This window comes from Tamandua tetradactyla, chromosome 14 (assembly GCF_023851605.1).
Source record: "Tamandua tetradactyla isolate mTamTet1 chromosome 14, mTamTet1.pri, whole genome shotgun sequence".
Classification (NCBI taxonomy): Eukaryota; Metazoa; Chordata; class Mammalia; order Pilosa; family Myrmecophagidae; genus Tamandua; species Tamandua tetradactyla.
Genome location: NC_135340.1, coordinates 94,806,758 through 94,826,262, shown reverse-complemented (window position 1 = coordinate 94,826,262; position 19,505 = coordinate 94,806,758). Strand labels below are relative to the sequence as shown.

At 49.6% G+C, this 19,505-nt stretch overlaps 1 protein-coding gene across 2 annotated transcripts in view; it reads left to right on the top strand.

Moving 5' to 3' along the window:
• The window catches only part of ACSBG1 (acyl-CoA synthetase bubblegum family member 1), a 65,015-nt gene that overhangs the window by 36,382 nt on the left and 9,128 nt on the right, over positions 1-19,505 (top strand). For both annotated transcript variants that reach the window (XM_077128566.1, XM_077128567.1), the window contains 8 exons: positions 781-1,001; positions 1,435-1,523; positions 1,858-1,978; positions 16,376-16,456; positions 16,547-16,696; positions 17,033-17,209; positions 17,887-18,068; positions 19,048-19,278. In XM_077128566.1, the coding sequence (XP_076984681.1) occupies positions 781-1,001; positions 1,435-1,523; positions 1,858-1,978; positions 16,376-16,456; positions 16,547-16,696; positions 17,033-17,209; positions 17,887-18,068; positions 19,048-19,278 (1,252 nt within the window). The remainder of the gene's footprint in view (positions 1-780; positions 1,002-1,434; positions 1,524-1,857; positions 1,979-16,375; positions 16,457-16,546; positions 16,697-17,032; positions 17,210-17,886; positions 18,069-19,047; positions 19,279-19,505) is intronic.

Sequence of the window (19,505 nt, the reverse complement as noted above, 5' to 3'; positions counted from 1 at the left end):
TCCCTATTATGAAAGCCAACCCATTTCTGGTATATTGCATCCTGGCAGCTTTAACAAACTGAAACAGGGTCTATATTAGTTTCCCCAGGCTGCCAAAACAAATTATCGTCAACTAGGTGGATTAATACAACGGGAATTTATCATGCTACGGCTCTGCAGACTGGAAGTCTGGAATCAGGGTACAAGCAGGCCCATGCTCTCTTTGAAGGTTCTAGAGAAAAATCTGTCCCATGCCTTTCTCTTACCTTTTGGTGCTGCTGGCAGTGTTTGGCGTTTCCCAGGCTCGTAGACACGTTGCTCCAACCTTCCTTCCACCATCATATGGCCATCCCCCCTGTGTCTCCTCTCCTCTCCTTATAGGGATACAAGTCAGATTGGATTTGGGGCCCTCCCGAATCCGGTAGGACCTCGTCTTAACTTGATTATATCTGCAGAAACACTATTTCCAAATAAGGTCTCATTCACAGGTCCCGGGAGTTAGCACTTCAAACGTATCTTTTGGGGATACACTATTCAACCCATACCAGGGCCTTCCCAGGTCCTCCACCACTCCCCCAGCTCTGCTTCCTTGCTGCATCCCCAAGACTTGCTCATCATTCAAGGCCCGGAGTCAGTTGTCCTCCTCCAGGCAGCCCTCCAGCCTCCCCCAGTCCCTGATTTGCCTGCCAGTCCTCAGGGCCCGGGGCATTGGCAGCACTAGCAGAGTTAGGAGTTCTGCCTAGGGTAGCCCTGGGTCCTCCAGGGACAATCCTGGGCTGTGGTTTCTCCCTGACCCTGCAGAGGACGCACTGTGGACAACCCGGGCTGACGGGCAGGTCCGCCTGCGCATGGACCCTAGCTGTGCCCAGCTTCCCTACACCATACACCGGATGTTCTATGAGGCCCTGGACAAGTACGGAGACCTCAGCGCCCTGGGCTTCAAGCGCCAGGGGAAGTGGGAGCACATCTCCTACTCTCAGTACTACCTGCTCGCCCGCAAGGTCGCCAGGGGCTTCCTGAAGGTGAGGGCCCCCCAAGCTCCGCCTCGACCCGCCCTCAGCCCCTGCCCTGCCGCCCAGCCCTGGGCCTGCCTGGACCCTTCTCACCCACTCTTTGCAAGGCCCTTGGACATAATAGCTATAAAAAGCAGCGTGATTTATTGAGCTACTACTATGGGCTGGGCCCTCTCCTAAGGGTTTTATAAACGCTGAGGCCTTTTCACCTGCTGTGACGTTCAAGGGGATGGGCGGGGCTGGGGAGCCTGGTAGGCCGTGCTGAGGGGCTGGGCTTGCTGGGGAGGCCCCAGGAGGGGTGCGGAGTGACCGATGCCCCAGGGAGTGGGGGGGCGAGGTGTCCCCTGACCGCCTGGACCCCGGGACGGGCCTGCACGGATGGCGTGCTGGGAGCGCGTGGCCCCCGCCCGGCTGACCTGGCCCGTCTGCCTTCGGTCTGGAGCTCGGCCTGGAGCGGGCTCACAGCGTGGGCATCCTCGGCTTCAACTCCCCGGAGTGGTTCTTCGCGGCCGTGGGCACGGTGTTCGCCGGGTGAGTGGCTGCGGGCGGGCCTCAGGGTCTCTGCTGGGCTGCAGGGGCGCAGAGAGTAGACAGAGCGGCGTTTTCTCTCTTTTGAGAGCCCGGGGCTTGTCGCCTCAGGGGTCCTAGTGGACCTCACACCTTTCGCCTCCTCTCTCAGGGTCCCCACTCCCCTGAGGCCTTCCCTCGGCCCCTGCGATGTGCTGAGATGCTGTCGGACCTGCCTGTCTGGGCCATGAGGCTTTCTGGGGCGGCGGGGGGGGGGGGGGGGCCTGCAGAGGGCTGCGGACAAGAGCCCAGCTCCTCTGTACCCGCCCGGACAAGCATCTCCTGGGCTCCCTTGCAGTGGCATTGTGACGGGCATCTACACGACCAGCTCCCCGGAGGCCTGCCACTACATCGCTTCTGACTGCCGCGCCAACATCATTGTGGTCGACACGCAGAAGCAGCTGGAAAAGATCCTGAAGGTTTGTTGACGGGAGGCTGGAGGGGCAGCGACAGGGTGGCCTCGCCGACGGCATCGGAGGGCTTCTCCCCCCTCCCATTAAACTCGCTCCCTCTCATCCTGTAGGCCTGGCTGAGCAGGGCAGGGCAGTGGTTCCCCGCCCCTCGGACAGGTCAGGAGATCGAGGTCCAGAGCTCCAGGAACTTGCTCCACATCACAGAGCTGGTGGTAGGGCCTTGGGCCCGCCGAGCCCGTCGCCCCCCATGGCTTTCCCGTGGAGGTGTGGTCCCCTGAGGGTGAGGGAGCCGTGGGCACTGAGGTCCCCTGCCTGGGGAAGGGCCGCGTGCACGGTGGGTGGCCCGGGGCTCTGACTGTCAAGGGGAGGTGGAGGCAGGGGCTGCAGCAGACCAGGGCCTGGACCAGAGCAAGTGATGGTGTAGGGTCTTCTAAAGACGGCAGGAGGGCGCACGGGTGGCTCAGTGGGTGAGTGTGCGCCTTCCGTGCAGGAGACCGGGGTTCGATTCCGGGACCATGCACCAAAAAAAAAGCATGTAAAGATGGCAGACGCATGGCCAGAGCTGGAAGGCGCCTCTTGAACCCGCTGGGACTTTTCTGGGGTGTTGATGCCGTCTCCTGATTCATTACAGCCGGTCCCTGACTGGCCCTGTCCCATGTGCTCCACGCTGGACTGCGCTGGCCTAATGACACCTCTATGCCCAGCTGTACCCAGCAGCCTGCAAGGCAGCCCCCCCCCAACCCCGGGGCTCCCTGCACCACAGAGAAGCCTCCAGATTGTGGCTCAGCTTTGGTACTGGTGGGGCTGGGGGAGTCCCCTGGGTGGAGGGAGCTTTTCCTCTGGTGGAAAAGCTTTCTAAAGCCTGAAAGGAAGAAGCTTGGGCCAGTGGTTCTAAAAGGGATACCAGTCAGAGTCCCTGGGCAGGCCCTGGCTGCAGCCATGCACCGTCCCCTGCACCCCTGGACAGAACCTCTAGGAAGTAGCTCCCAAGTAAAGGCACGGATGTTTGCAAAGAGGTGAGGCCATGAGCAGCCTGGGCCACGAGCTGCTGGTTCACAGTGAAATAGAGAGGCCCTGGCGGGACGCTCCAAGGCCACCAACGGGTTTAAGCTGCGAGCTGACTTAGGGAAGTGGTTTGAGACCCAGGGGCAGGCTGGGCTCCCCCGAACGACAGGTCTGTGTCCTCAGGGGGCTGTTTTGCGGGACATTTCTTTAACAACACTTGGATGAGTTATTGGCCTTGTTGTCCACCAGAGAACTGCTTTTAATTTGCTTCATCATGAAAGCATTGGGGGCATAAGGCAAGAGAGGGGAAAAAAAGAGAGGGATGCTTTTTAAAACTCATTGCACTGAAGGACTGGAAGAGGCATCTCATCTGACACTTCACTTCTCTCCATTTCATGTACCTGGAGCTGAAAAGCCGGGTGCAAGGTGGCGGGGGCAGGGGGCAGCCACAGTGTACGAGTGACGCTGGGGTAGCAGACATTCTGGGCGTGGGGCAGCAGCTTCTCTGAGCCCCTGGGCACCTCACAGAAGCCGGAGAGGCAGTTGTCACACCTGTCCAGAGGCCGAGGGGGCCTTCTCCGGACCTCAGCCTGGCAGCCGAGAGCCTGGCACTCAGCCCTGTCTCTCCAAAGCCCCTTAGCTCTTGACGACGGTGCTCATCTGCCTTCAGGTTCTTGTTGGGGAGGTAGGGGGACTGTAAGAGCCATTTGTGGACCACGCGGGCTGTAATGCTAACAGAAACCACAGAACCCTCACCAAGTACCAGGGCCTGAGCTCATGGAGCAACCCGGTCTGGATTAGAAGGAAATGGTGGCTGTGGCTTCTCACTGACCACCAGAGTCTGGACAGGGAACTGTGACCCCAGCTGAGGCCTGACACCCCCCAAGGAGGGCGGGCTTTGTGACCCGGGGCCCTGCACTTGGCTCAGAGCTCTGCCAACATCTCGACACTCACCGATTTTTGCACAGGCCCTGCGTTTTCCGTTTGCACTTGTCCCTGCAAATTAGGTAGCTGGTCCTGCCCTCAGGTTCTAGACCCTGTGAGAATTTATTTCAGTCCATTGTGTGCTCCCTCTTTTTGCCATTTTAGGATCTTTTTTAACGTTTTTTCAATCGTGAAATATATACAAAAAAGCAATACATTTCAATGTACATTTTAACAAGTAGTTTTGGAACAGATTTCACAGTTTGGTACGGGTTACAGTTCCACAATTTCAGGTTTTTCCTTCTAGCTGCTCCAAGACACTGGAGACCAATAGAAATGTCAATCTAATGATTCAGCAGTCATACTCATTTGTTCAATCTTATCTTCTCTGTTGTACTCCTCCTTCTTTTTAAATAACGTATACACCTAAAAGCAATACATTTCAAAGGACATCACCACAAAGAGCTGTAGAACAGATCTCACGGTTTGGTATGAGTTACAATTCCACAATATTCGGTTTTTATTTCTAGCTGCTCAAAGATACTGGAGACTAAGAGAAATATCAGTAAAATGATTCAGCCCTCGTTTGTTAAACCTAACTTTCTCTGTGTAACTGCACCATCACCTCTGATCTTTGTCACACTCCGTAGGGGTATTTGGGCTCTGCCCATTCTAACTTCTTTTCTTTTTTTTTTTTTAACTTTTTTTATGGTTATAGTATGACATATACACAAAGCAAAGAAATGGAAAAAGCAATTGTTTTCAAAGCACTCTTCGATAAGTAGTTACAGGACAGATCCCAGAGTTTGTCATGGGCTGCCATATGGTCCTTTCATATTTTTCCTTCTAGCTGCTCCTGAATATAGGAGGCTAGAGGGCTTAAATACTTGTTTTATCATCACAACCGGCTTTTTACTCTTCTTTTTTTGTGAACAATAACATATATACAAAAAAGCTATAAATTTCAAAGCACAGCAACATAATTAGTTATAGAGCATATTTCAGACTTTGACATGGGTTACAATTTCACAATTTTAGGTTTTTACTTCTAGCTGCTCTAAAATACTGGAGACCAAAAGAGATATCAATTTAATGATTCAGCATTCATATTAATTTATTAAGTCCTATCTTCTATGTATAATTCCACCATCACCTTTGATCTTTCCATACCTCTCTTTGGGATTGTTTGGGCTATGGCAATTCTAAATTTTTGATATTGGAAGGGTCTGTCAGTATAATGGGGTAGTGAGATGAAACTATCTGATGTTCTGAAGAGGCTGAGCTAGGATTCAGACTTATCTGGACCAGGGACCCACCCGGAAGTTGTAGGTTTCTGGAAAGTTACTCTAGTGCTTGGAACCATTGTGGAATCTCACATATTGCCCTACATGTGCTTTAGGATTGGCTGGAATGGTCCTGGTTGGCAGTTTATGATAGGCAGCAAGGTCTACCTGAAGCTTGCATAAGAGCAACCTCCAGAGTAGCCTCTCGATTCTATTTGAACTCTCTCTGCCACTGATACTACTTTTCCTACTTTTGGTCAGGATGGAATTGTTGATCCCATGATGTCAGGTCTAGATTCATCCCTGGGAGTCCTCTCCCATGTTGCCAGGGAGACTTTCACCCCTGGATGTCATGTCCCATGTAGCGGGGAGGGCAATGATTTCACTTGCAGAGCTGGGCTTAGAGAGACTGAGGCCACATCTGAGCAACAACAGAGGTCCTCCAGAAGTAACTCTTAGCCACGCCTACAGGTAGTCTAAGCTTCTCCACTACCTACATAAGCTTCACAAGAGTAAGCCTCATGATTGAGGACATGGCCTATTGATTTGGGTGCCCCTAAAGTTTGACACAGGATCGGGGATTCCTGATGGTAGGATTTAATAGTTCCACCATCACCTTTGATCTTTCCATACCTCTCTTTGGGATTGTCCCAAAGAGACAATGCCTCGGGACTTTGTCAATACTTTTTGATTATCTGCTTAATATACTCTAGGATGTTTCCAGGCCTTACAATAATCTACACAGAATTAAAGGACCTCTTTCTTATTCTGTGTTCTCTGTGTTTCATCTGTTCAAATGAGCTATACAGATAAGTTGAATTAGGTTTGTACTTCAGAAAATTTCAGTTCTAGATTCCAGATCAAATAAACCTTCTTCCATTGTCTCAAAGAATATGTGGGGTTCTAAAATACAGACAGTCTTCCTTACCCCTGTGTTCTGAATTACTTTAACCCCAACCTGTTCAGCTTCATTCTTATCTTTAAATATCAGGTTATAGATATAAAACAGCCTCTCAAAATCCAGAAATAATAATCACCACTCTGGACTTAATGTGTCTGCTCTAAAGCTTACAATCTAGGTCCCTGTTTTCTTAATAAGCAGTTTCTAAAGGTGACTATACCATTGTTGTTTTTTGTGCTTCTTGCTTTCCTTTGTCTCACCAAATGCCCCACGTGTTCGTTCACATCGTTGCATGCCTCACAGCATTGTTCCTTTTTGTAGCAGCCTTTGCCTCTTATGATGTCTTCACATTTAAAATCTATTTTGTTTGATATTAGTATAGCTACTCCTGCTTTCTTTTGGTTACAACTCACATAGAAAATCTTTTTCCATCCTTTCACTTTCAATATATTTATATCCTTGTGTCTAAATTGAGTCTCTTGTAAGCAGCATATAGCTGGATTATGTTTCTTAATCCATTCCACCAATCTGTACCTTTTAATTGGTAAATTTAGTCTGTTAACATTCAAAGTTATTACTGAAAAGGCATTTCTTGATTCCATCATCATTTCTTTTTTATTTTATTTGTCAGATCTATATATTTTTTTTCCCTCTTTCTCTTTGTATTCTTTAAATTACTCTTCAACTCTGTGCCCTCCTCCACACCTCCCTCTCCTGTCTTTTTTTTCAGATGGCAGAACTCCTTTTAGTATTTCTTGTAGGGCCAGTCTCTTGTTAACAAATTCTTTCAGAACTTCTTTGTCTGTGAAAACTTTAATCTCTTCCTCAGTTTTAAAGGACAATTTGGCTGGGTACAGGATTCTTGGCTGGAAGTCTTTCTCTTTCAGGATCCTGAATACATGATACCACTGCCTTCTCGCCTCCAGGGTGCTAGTTGAGTAGTCTGAACTCAGTCTTGTTTGGTTTCCCTTGTATATAGTAGGTTGTTTTTCTTTTGCCGCTTTCAGGATTTTCTGATTCTCTTCAACATTTGACAGACTGATTAGTATGTGCCTTGGGGAAGGCCTATTTGGATTTATTCTGTTTAGAGTTTGTTGGGCTTCTTTGACTTTTATATTTATGTCCCTTGTAAGGGTTGGGGAGTTTTCCCCCATCATATCCTCAACTACTCTTCCTAGCCCTTTACTCCTCTCTTCTCCTTCTGGGACACCAGTGATTCTTATATTTGTGTGCTTTGTTTTGTCTGTCATTTCCCTGAGTTCCCATTCAGTTTTTTCCATCTTTTTTGCCATTTGCTGTTTTGAGTCTTTGAAGTCAATTACCCTGTCCTCTATATCACTTATTCTTTCTTCTGTCTCTTCAAATCTGGTGTTGTGTGCCTCAAGTATGTTTTTTATTTGGTTAACAGAGTCTTTGATCTCTGTGATTTCTGTTATTTTTCTATTTATTCTTTCAGATTCCTCTTTGTCCTCTTCTCGTGTCTTCTTGATCTCCTTCATGTCATTTGCTGTCCCACTTATTTTATTAAGCAGAGTTGTATGAACATCTTTTAGTTTTTCCAACGTCCGTGTCTCCTTTGGTGTCTTAATTTGGTCATCAGGCAGGGCTCTATCTGTCTGCATTGTGTTATGCTTAGTGATCTGCAGCTGTCTTCATGGCATGGAAATATCTTGATTGATTTACTTTGGGAGTTGATTTCTTTCTGTAGTCTAAGGCCTTGTGTTTGCGGGATGGTTGTGGAGCAGGGAGCAGGGCATGGGGTGGAGCACTCAATGTGGTGATTTGTTTCAGGGCAGGTATGGGTGCAGGTTGGGGATGTTATGCTGATGCTTGTGAACATGGGCGCCCAGTGCCAGGGAGGATGTATCTGTGCGGGTGCACCAGTCTGGGGGACATAGTGCTGGTGTGCGCTGGTCTAAGGCACGGGGCCCTTTGTGCGCATGTGTAGAGCTGTGGCAGCAGGTCAGCGTTACGCCTTCATGGATTGGGGGCAGCTGTGGCCCGGCTGTGCAGGTCGGCACTTTCTCAGAGCTGGGAAATGAGACTGAGGGCTGTGCACAGGTGCGCTTCTAGGACTGCTGTAAAGTGTGGTTCCCAGAGCTGAATGATGTGTTTGGGAGGCCTGTGCGCACGTGTGGGCCTGGGAGTGCTGTAAACGGATGCGCTGAGCTCAGGGAGGGCGGGTGAGGCTGTGCAACACTATGTGGGGAGGTTGGGTAGCCTAAGTATGGAGGTTAGTGCCCGCAGCCTTTATGCACTGGCAACAGCCTATAGAGAACAGGGAGGGGGAGGTAGCGCTCAGGAGGGTGCAGGAGAGGTGGGCTGGGCTGCACTTGGGGTGGGGGGTGCGGCAGGTACCTGTACTGGGGCCTGGTGGGGTGGGGGCACCTGGAGCACAGGGCATGGGAGCGGGTGATGGGATTTGTGTGCGTGGGTGTGGGATGAGTCACAGGGCTGTGCAGGTGAGGGGAGCACACCCAAGGAATGCAGCCTGGCTTACTCCCTGGTCCCGTGTTCCCGTCCGTGCCCTCCCGTGGGCTCCGTGCCTTCACACCAGCCTCCAGCTTTCTGCCTCTCGGTTCCTCGGCCTCTGCAGCCAGGGCTGCCCCAGGTGGTGCAGAAGCTCCTCCAGGTCAGCTGCCCTCCTGAATCGCTGCCGCAGTCGCCCTCCTGTCCCTTCCCTAACTCTTCCGTGGAGCAGGGCTCATCTCGAGCTGCTCTAGTCGGCCACTTTTCCTGGAAATCCTCCGTTTTAGGACAATTTTTGCAAACCCTCTTTTCACAGCATTTTTGACCTACTCTTGTTTTACTATTAAGGGTTTTTCAACGGGCTCACTTTACATGAAGGTATTGTGTTAAATCCTTCTGGGATCCTTTTCTTTTTTCTTTTTGTCTTTGGTCCTTTTGAACAGTGCCATCTTAGGACCTCTCCTTCTGGGTGTCTTAGTTTCCCTGGGGTTGTCATATCAAAGTACCGCAAACTGGGGGGCTTTGAAACCACAGAAATGTCTTCTCTCCTACTTCCAGAAGGCAGAAATCTCAAATCAAGGTGTTGGCAGGGCTACAGTGCCTCCAGCGTCTCTAGGGCAGGCCTCTTGTGTCTTCCAGCTTCTGGAGGTTCAGGTGCTCCTGGGGCAATGCCACTCCGACCTCCGCTGCCTTCGCAGGGCCATCTTCCCTTGGTGCAGTGTCTCTGTGTCCAGACCCCTGTCTTCCTGTTAGGACACCCGTCCCATTGGGTCCACCCTCATCCAGGATGGCTGGGTCTTACCTTGCTCACATCTGCAAGGACCCTGTTCCCAAACAGAGTCACATTGGCATGAATTTGGGGGGGAGACTGCGCAACCCAGGCTGTTGAGAACCCCCATTGTGTCTGCTTTGTCTGAATGCTTGAGAGCTGGGGAGGGGGCTGTGGGCACAGGAGACCCGGAGCCACTGCCAGCACTCACCGTCTCACTCTCTCCACCTCATCTCAGGCCTCTTATGAAATAGAAAGGGGATAAATAGTCAGAGAACAGGGGTCAGCAGGCATGCCCCATTACTGGTCTGCCTGGGCAGGCTACACTCGCGGGGAGGAGGGCAATCTCTTCTTGGAGGCTTCATAGACCCCGAGGGGCCTCTGAAGCACAGGAGTCAGGGGACAGTTCCTGAACCCTATTCCCAGACCCAACCCCAGCTCCAGCCAAGGGCCCATCCCGGACCCTCCCAGGCCACCTTTGGTCCAGGGTCTCCATGGCTTAACATTTGCTTGAGCGCCAAGCTGGTAGGCCCTCAGCTGCCATGGAGCCCCATGGCCGTCCTTTCTCCCCAGTGTCACTGAGGCTGCCACACAATCCCTAACATCAGTGCTCGTTTAAGAATTGTGGGGTGCAGTGGGGCCGCAGGGCTTGTAAAGCCCCCCCGATAGATTGTGCCATGCTCCTCAGGGAGACAAACCCCAAAGGCAGAGCCCCCTGGAGTCCTCCAAAGGCTCTCCTCCCCACTTGACAGTTGAAGAAACTGAGGCGCAGAGTTAGGGAAGTACCACCTGTTTAAAATAACATTTTTTTTCATGAAAGTGTGCAAACAAAAATACGAGAGTGTGGGGCGGGCCACGGTGGCTCAGCAGGCAGAGTTCTCGCCTGCTGTGCTGGAGACCTGAGTTCGATTCCTGGTGCCTGCCCATGCAAAAAAAAAATGCAAGAGTATATTGAACCCCCATCTATCATCTAGATTCAACAATTACCAAAGTTCTGCCTCACTTGCTTCCTGGATCCTCCTTTCTTGCAGAAGCATTTGAAGGCAAACTATGCCACTTCATCCCCCAAACACTTCAAGTAGCATCTCTTTAAAAATATGGAATTTTTGAAAAAATTATCACCATAACCTTATCCCACCTAACAGAAGTGAAACAAGTCTCTCCTATTCTCAAAACGCCTTTTCACATTGGTTTGTTTGGATCAGGCTCTAAGCCAGGCTCACAGGCGGCATGTGCTTATAATTGGGAGTCAAGTCCCCAGGTTTTGTTTCCTGTGCCATTGGTCACTGTGATCCCCAGGCCAGCAGCCTCGGCACTACCTGAGCGCTTGTTGGAGAGCAGGTTCCCGGACCCCACCCCTGACCAACTGAATCAGAAACTCGGGGCGCGGGGCCGGCCCTGAGCCTTCCCCAGCACACCCCGTGGTTCTGGCCCACGCTCAGATGTGAGAACCGCTGCCACACACCTGCAGCCCAAACTGGGTCAGCCGACTGGGAGAAGACCTCCCGCTCTGGATTCCGTACACTGCTTCCTTCAACAGTGGTTTGACCTGTTCCTCTAACTCTGTATTTTCTGTTAGAACAAAAGGCTTGGCGTGTCTCCGATTAAACTCTTTTGGCAAGAACACCCCAAGGGTGGCTCCCTGTTGTGCCACTTGGAGATGCACGGGAAGGCAGGTTGTCCACTGGGGCTTATCAGGGGGTGACCGCCCAGCCTTCCCAATGTGACCCAAAGTATATCATAACAAGGAGTTATAGAACAGATTTCAGAGTTTGGTATGGGTTGCAGATCCACCATTTCAGATTTTTCCTTCCAGCTGCTCCAAGACAGGGGAGACTAAAAGAAATCTCAATGTAAAGATTCAGCAGTCATACTCGTCTGTTAAATCCTGTTTTCTCTGTTATGACTTCTTCTCCTTTGATCCTTCTCCTAAACTTTAGGGATATTTGGGTTATGCCCATTATAACTTTTTTTCATGTTGACAAGGGGTGTCAACAATGTGGGATAGAGAGATGGAAATAGTTGATGTTCTTGGACAGGCTAGCCCCTCTGGGTTTCAGGACTTCTCTGGCCTAGGAACCATCTGAAGGTTTTAGGTTCCTGAAAAGTAAACTTAGTGCATGCTACTTTTGTAGGATCTCAGATAGACCCTGGGTGTTCTTTAGGGTTAACAGGAAAGATGCTGGTTGGGGTTTGTCAAACTGTTACAATTAGCAGTATCCAACTGAAGCTTGCATAAGAGTAGCCTCCAGAGTAGCCTCTCCACTCTATTTGAACTCTCTTTGCCACTGGTACCTTATATTTCTTTTCCCCCTTTTGGTCAGAAAGGCGTCGTCAATCCCATGAGGTCAGGGGTAGCCTCATCCCTGGGAGTCATGTCTCATGTTGCCAGGGAGACTCTCACCCCTGGGTGTCATGTCCCACATAGCAGGGAGGGTAATGATTTCACTTGCAGAGTTGGTCTTAGAGAGAGAAGCTACATTTGAGCAACAAATGAGTTCTCTGCTAGTAACGCTTGGGCATAATTATAGGTAGGTTTAGCCTTTCCCCTTTAGAGATGTTTCATCACCTCAAGATCTAGATCTTGAGGTTAGCTTGCCTGCTAACCCCGTTTTTGACTTCTGACTTTTAGAATTGCAAGATAATAAATCTGTGTTGTTTTAAGCCACTAATTTAGAGGTAATTTGCTACAGGACCAATAAGGAACTAATGCAACAGTCAAGATAAATTTTTAATTCTTTCCTTTTATTTACCAGTTCCCGAACAAAAGGATTGGTGACAATGATTGCTTTGGGTTTTGTTTGGGTTTAATCCATTTGTTTTGGTTTTTAAGTTTTTCAGTTTTTTTTACTTTTTCTCTCAAACTCTCATTCTGAACTGGTGAACTTTTTATTTTCAACATGTCTCCATCTATCGTAGTCATTATTCTTTTCACTGTTCAAATCTTCCCATCTTCACTCTGTGGGAACCCCTCAAACTATTGCCTTTGTCCTTTTGAAATGGCTCCATCACCCTTTGAGCACTTTCTAATTTTCTGGCATAACGAGATATCCCAGGCTTATATTGTAAATGTCCTTCCCCAGTCCTGTAATCAAACATTTCTCTGAGGTACACTAATTCCTTTTAGTGGGGAATGATATTTACAGATCACAGTCTGGACAATCTGACACCACATGACTAATGCCCCTGGTTTGTCACTACTTTTGGTCTTTATTTCAGAGGACAGACATAGGAAATATATGTGTGATGTGCACGGATATAATTTTAAATTCAACTCATTGAGTCTTGTTTTATGGCTCAGAATATGGTCTGTCTTGGTCAATGTTCTATGTGCACTAAAAAATAATGTGTATTCTGTAGAGATACGGAGTGGAATGTTCTGTAAATGTCAATTAGGTCACGTTGGTTGATAATGTTAGTGTTGTTTCAATCATCTCTGTCCCTATTCATTTTACATCTTCTTGTCCTATCAAATATTGAGAGAGGGAGTGTTGAAGTCTGCATCCATAATTGTGGACTTCTCTATTTCTCCTTTCAGTTCGATCAGTTTTTGCTTCATGTATTTTAACACTTTGTTATTGGGTCTATACATATTTAGATTGAGCATATGCATAATATATACTCTTGATATATAGTCATCCATTCTCAAATCAACTTCTTTATCATTAAGAAATGCTTCTTTTAATCTCTAGTGTATTAGTCAGGGTTCTCCATATATATATATGAAGTAGAGATAGAAATTTTTCTTTCTGACTGCTGAAATAATCAGTTCTTGCTTTAAGACCTTCAAATGCTTGGATGAGGAGGCTGTCCTCACTGCTGAAGGTGGTCTTTGCTGGTTGTAGATGTCATCAGCCACAGATGCAATCAACTGACTGTTGATTTCAATCCACAAAACATCTTTGACCAAACCACCAGACACCAGACCGTAGCCAAGGGGGCCATCTCAGTTTTCATCTCCCAGCTGCTGAAGCACCTACAACCATTGTCTTCATCTCACATTAATATAGCTACTCCAGCTTCCCGATGATTAATGTCCAGTGGTTTACATTTTTATGTCCGTTTGCTTTTAACTTATCTGTGTCTTTATGATTGAGGTGAGTTTGCTATAGAGAGCGTACAGTCGGGTCTTCCTTTTATCAGCTTCGCAATCTTTGCCTTCAAATCCTCCATTTGGCCATTTGTTTTCCATGTGTTGCATCTGCTCTTGTTGCTTTTCATTTCTGTTTCTGACTTCTTTTGGATTAATTGAGGCCTTGAATATGTGTACATGCGTATATGTGTACATGTGTGTTCTGCTTTATTGCCACTAGTGGCTTATTATTGATACTTCTTGGTTTACGATGTTCGTGTTTGCTGTAGGGGTTATAACAGGCACCTCAACTTGTCAGAGTGAAATAATACTGGCAATTTGCCAAATAATATTATACCATGCCACATATCACAACAGCATGCTTTCATTTCCCCTCCATCCTTCGTAAGTGCGTTGTCATACATTTTACTTCTACCTATGTGTTTAAACCTCACAACCTCAGTGAAGAGTCTTTCAAAGAAATTTTAAAAGGAGGAAACAATGTCATATATTTGCCCACCATTTACCATTTCCGACGTGCTTCAGGGTTCAACTGTGGATCCATGTTTCCGTCTGGTGTCATGTTCCTTCTGCCGTACGAGACTTCTCCAACATTTCTTGTGGTACAGGTCTGATGGCAACACATTCGCTGTTTCTTTTTGCCTGAAAAAGACTTTTTTTTTTTAGCCTTCATTTTTTTTTTTTTTTTTTTTAAAGGAAAGACAGAGAGAAGGAAGGAAGGATAGAAGGAAGGAAGGAAGGAAGAAAGGGAAACATTTTTAAACATTTTCTTGTTTTATTGTATTCTGTTTCTCCGTTTTTGTTACATGGGCTGGGGCCGGGAATCGAACCGAGGTCCTCCGGCATAGCAGGCAAGCACTTTGCCCGCTGAGCCACCGCGGCCCGCCCAGCCTTCATTTTTGAAAGATATTTTCACTTGGTTTAGACTTCTAGATCGACAGGTTTTTCTCTTTCAGTGCTTTAAAGTTGTCATTGCCGTGTTTTCTAGCTCGCTTAATTTCTGACCAATCTGAGGCCTCTTTGTTTCTCTCTGCATAGCGTGCCTGTTTCTCTGGCTACTTTTAAGATTTTCTGTTTATCACTGGTAGTCAGAAACTTGCTTATGCTGTGTCCTGGTGTGGCTGCACTTCTTGGATTGGTAAACTTACAGATTAAATCAAATTTGGAAACTCATCAGCCATTATTTCTTCACATACTTCTGAATATTTTCTAGAACTTAGATTAAATGAATGTTAGACTTCTTGATATTGTCCCACAGGTCATTTTTTTCCCGGTCTTTTTTTCTCTCTGACTTCATTTTTAGACTTCTGTTGCTGTTTCTGCACAGTCCAGCTAGCTTTCACTCTAAGGCTAGTTTAGCCCTTTAGCTGTGGTCTCCACCAAACACCTTGCATTATCAGCGAGGTCCCTCCTTTCTGACTGATGGAAGCGCGACAATTCCTGACCCCATATGAGCTCCTGTCTGTCTTGTATCTCCCAGCAATTTTCTTCCTCTAGAACTTGTTTCTGCCCCAGCTTTGTGGATTTTTACCCTATGCTTGCCAAGATTTCTATCCAGCCAGCGCCTCAAGAGGATCCCAAAACAAGTTTCTGGAACTCTTTGTCTGCTTGGTTCTCTCCTCTCTGGCATTCTGTCCACCAAGCCTAGTCACTCTGGCCTTCCTGAACTCGGTGTCCCCTCAGCTAAGTGAGACAGCTGCATCCTGTGTGCATCTTCCTCTCCCTCTGCCGTGGACTAGAAGTCGCCCATAGGCAGAAAGCTGGGCCCGTGGCAGGCTCACGTCATTTGCTCCCTTTCTCTCAGGCATCCCAGGCCTGTACCGCCTGAAGTCCAAAGGCCAGAAACAGCTATTTTGTGTTTTGCCCAGTTTTCTAGTATTTTATGACCAGAATCAGAAACCTGAGATGTAAGGAGAGCAAATATCATGAATTTACACTGAAATTTCTGATTCAGATATTACATTGTGTGGTTTTAACTTACTTCCTTTTATTTTGTTCTTGTGTTCCTTTTATCTTATCTTAAAATCTTGGTTCCTGACAACATTTACCGGATTACTTATTTGCTTTCTCTTATACTATACATAAAATAATGTCAAAATAATAGTACTAATATTATCACCATCAATAAGACTACTGGATGATGTTGGGAATTCCTTTTTCCCTTTAGCATATCTATTGCTAAGGAAGGAAAATAAAAACGCAGTTCTAAAATCCTTTGATATAATTAATTTGCGTGTATGTTTTTATGCCACCAACTTGATATATGGTCAAGTTCATTTCTTTCTGCTTTTTTCAAGTTTTAGGAATCCTTCCTCCTGCCCCCTTCATATAACGATTATAACATTTACATGATTCCAAAGGTGAAATTACATAATAGGACACACTCAAAGAAGTTTCGCTTCCGTCCCTCTCCTTACCCTTGTCCTCTTCCTCTGCCTATGGTAAGTCAATGTGATTAGTTTTGGGTTTAGCCTTTCAGAGTTCCTTGTTGTAGTTGTAAGTAAGTGCATGTCTGTATACATGCACAGATATTCTCCCTTTTTTATACACAGACAGCATACTATATATGTATTCTACACAGTTCTTTTTTCACTTAACATAGCCCTGAGACCACTCCATCTCAGTATGTAGAAGTATCCCTTTCTCTTTCCCTTGCTTTCTTTCCTTTTATACAGTTCCATAGTACTCTGTTGCGTATCTGTATCATAATTTGTTCAGCCAGGTCCCAGCTTGTTTGGAGGTGGGAAGTCATCACTGGCCCCCTGCTTATCCCTTTTTTCTGCCCCCAAAGGTCTCATGATGTGAAAACGATGGGTGGAGGGTGACAGATATCCTGCTGCGTCAAAGGGTCTTTGCCACAAAGTGCCTGCCTGGCAGTCCTAACACCTGGAACTGGGGTTCCTTTCAGGAGGTGACAGTTTTCTCATCAGAACTCCATTTGTTTTTCCTGTCAACACAGATCTGGAAAAATCTGCCACTTTTGAAAGCGGTAGTGATATACGGGGAGCCTCCCCCAAAGAAGATGGCCAATGTGTACACGGTAGGGGCAGTGGCGTGCCCGGCCTGCAGGTGGGGGCCATCAGGGCTGTCCACGTGACCCGGAGGCTGTCATCTCCCCCGCCTGGCCCAGATGGAGGAATTCATGGAGCTGGGGAACGAGGTTCCTGAAGAGACCCTGGAGAGCATCATCAATGCCCAGCAACCCAATCAGTGCTGCGTGCTGGTCTACACCTCGGGCACCACTGGGAACCCCAAGGGCGTGATGCTGAGTCAAGACAATGTAGGACAGATGCCCCCGCCGGATGAGGGTGGGCTGCGGGCAGGTCTGGGGGCCAAGGCTCTGAGCCAGGAGCTGGTAGGGAGGGATCCCCTGGTCCCTCTGCTCGGATAATAAGGACAGCCTGTCAAGCGGTGGTCCAAATTGAGCCCAGGAAAGGGAAAATGGAGCAAAGGGGAGCCCTGTCCCTGGGGTTTTCCAGAGCTTGCAGAGATGCCTGGGAGGGCACCCCCTCTGAGGGTCCCGTAAGAATTCGCCCTCAGGCCCCAGCGTGGGTGCAGACATAAATGCTGCCAGCTGGCTCGTGGAGACCACTGGGCACACCCGCCTGTCCTCCAGATCACGTGGACAGCACGCTTTGGCAGCCAGGCAGGGGACATCCAGCCGGCGGAGGCCCTGCAGGAGGTGGTGGTCAGCTACCTGCCCCTCAGCCATATCGCCGCCCAGATCTACGACTTGTGGACGGGCATCCAGTGGGGGGCCCAGGTCTGCTTTGCTGAGCCTGACGCCCTGAAGGTCAGTCTCCCTTTCTGCCCGTGTGGGTGTCCGAGCTTGTGTGCAACACGCACCCAGGTGTGTACTCACCAGGTGTGTGCCTGGCCTCTGTGCATCTATTGGTCGAAGCCCTTCCGCGGCAGCACAGCCGACTCAAGTGAGCGAGCAAGAAGGGAAAGTGGTGACATTACACAAGGGAAGTCGAGGCAGAGTGGTCCGTTGGGTCTGCCACGCTGTCAGCCCCTCCCTGCATCCCAGCCTAGCAGACCTGTCTATTCTTCCCATCTTATTTCAAACAGCAAAGAAACTTCCCAGCAGCCCCCTAGTGAAAGCCCCTCCCCCCCCAGTTTCATCGGTGCGAATGGGGTCACGGTGTCCAGTCCTAAGCCAATTACTGCATAGGGGGATGGGATTATCAGATTTGGGGTAGACGGATGCAGAGTCCCCACTTCCACTGCTGAGGCATCTGGACAAACTCTGATACCTAAACCACATCAGGGTTCAGTTAGCAAAGAAGAAGGGTGAAGGGGCGGAGGGTTGTGGAGAGCGCAGCCAGCAATATGTGCCCCGGTGTGCGTGCAGGCGGGTGTGCACACCTGTGCGGGTGGCCTGTGCACACCTGGTCCTGGAGAGAGGGCCGCCCTCCTGCCCCCGCTGGGTCTGAACCAGCAGGCGGCCCTCTCCCTGGTGGTGAGCAGGGAAGCCTGGTGAGCACACTGCGGGAGGTGGAGCCCACGTCCCACATGGGGGTGCCGCGCGTGTGGGAGAAGATCATGGAGCGGATCCAGGAGGTGGCGGCTCAGTCTGGCTTCATCCGCCGCAAGATGCTGCTGTGGGCCATGTCTGTGACCTTGGAGCAAAACCTCAGCTGCCCGGGCAGGTACGAGGGCCAGCGGCGGGGAGGCCTGCAGCGGCGGCAGGGCACGTGAAAACCCCGGTGTTCTACCATGGACCCGCATCGGCCGGGTTGGTCCCTTCCCCACTGCCCTGTCAGTTCCGGAGACACCTAGGCAGAGACCTCCTCAGGGGCTGGGCTTGAGTCCCCGTGCTCTTCCCAGGCCCTACTGGGGGGCAGTTACCCCACCTTTGGGTTCCAACTAGGAGAGGACTGATTTGCTTCCACTGGGGTGGAATTCTCCGCCCTGGGAGCAGCTCCGGCCACAGTCTGCTGACCTCGGTGGGTGCACCGAGAAGGGACCACAGTGGTAGGGGCCTAGCATTTCCAGCCACCCTCCCCAGAGCAGCCTGAGTGACCGCTCGGCTCTCTCCCCTCATACCCGTAGATTGCTTTATTAATCCCCACAGACCTGTGCTGTGGAAAGATTAATGGGGAAACTCCAGGCTTGGTTTCAATTGAGAAATATTTTCCATTACCAGTACATCTGTGAGGCTGTATCCTGTTTCATGAGATGTGTACGCGTGTCCGTGCACCTACGGCTGCATTTGCACAGACACAACAGCCAGGATGCACGAACAAAGCATTCGCAGACTTCAAATGGGATCACGCCTAAGTCTGTACATGTGTGTCCATGCATGCATACTTTACATCTCTGCACACGTGTTATCGTGTACACAAAGCTGCATGCCCCTGTGTTGTTACCTGTGCACCCATCTAGAGCTGAATCTGTTTGCAAACCTTCATGGTTCTAAACACCTTTGCACATGTGTGCATGCACGCCTGCATTTGACGTCATGCATGCACAAAGGTAGGGCCAGTGTTCAAAATATCTAACCACGGCGTGAGCACCAACCCATCAGGAGAGACAACCGGAGAGGCCGGACCAGTGTGCACCCCCTGACAGTGGCCCTTTGAGTGGGTGAGTGCCCTCTCCTGTAGTCCCCTCTCCCTCTCCCGTCAGCGACCTGAAGCCCTTCACCAGCAGACTGGCAGATTACCTGGTACTGGCCAAGGTCCGCCAGGCGCTGGGCTTCGCCAGGTGTCAGAAGAGCTTCTACGGAGCGGCGCCCATGACCACGGAGGCACAGCGCTTCTTCCTGGGCCTCAACATCCGCCTGTACGCTGGCTATGGCCTCAGCGAGACCTCGGGCCCCCACTTCATGTCCAGCCACCACAACTACCGGCTCTACAGGTGAGGCCCAGGGCTGCAGCGCCCGACCCGGCTCTCCTCCTGCACTCGCCATGCCGCCAGGGCAGCTGTGCCGTGGGGACCCCCGAGGGCCGGCCCTGCCCTGGCCGTGTCCCTCGCATCTCTGAGCCTCCATTCCCTCCTCGGTGTGGTCAGCTGCTGCCGGCCTGTCACCTAGGTCTGTGGTTGCAAGTGGCTTCAACAGACCAGGTTCCCTGAGAAGGGGTCTC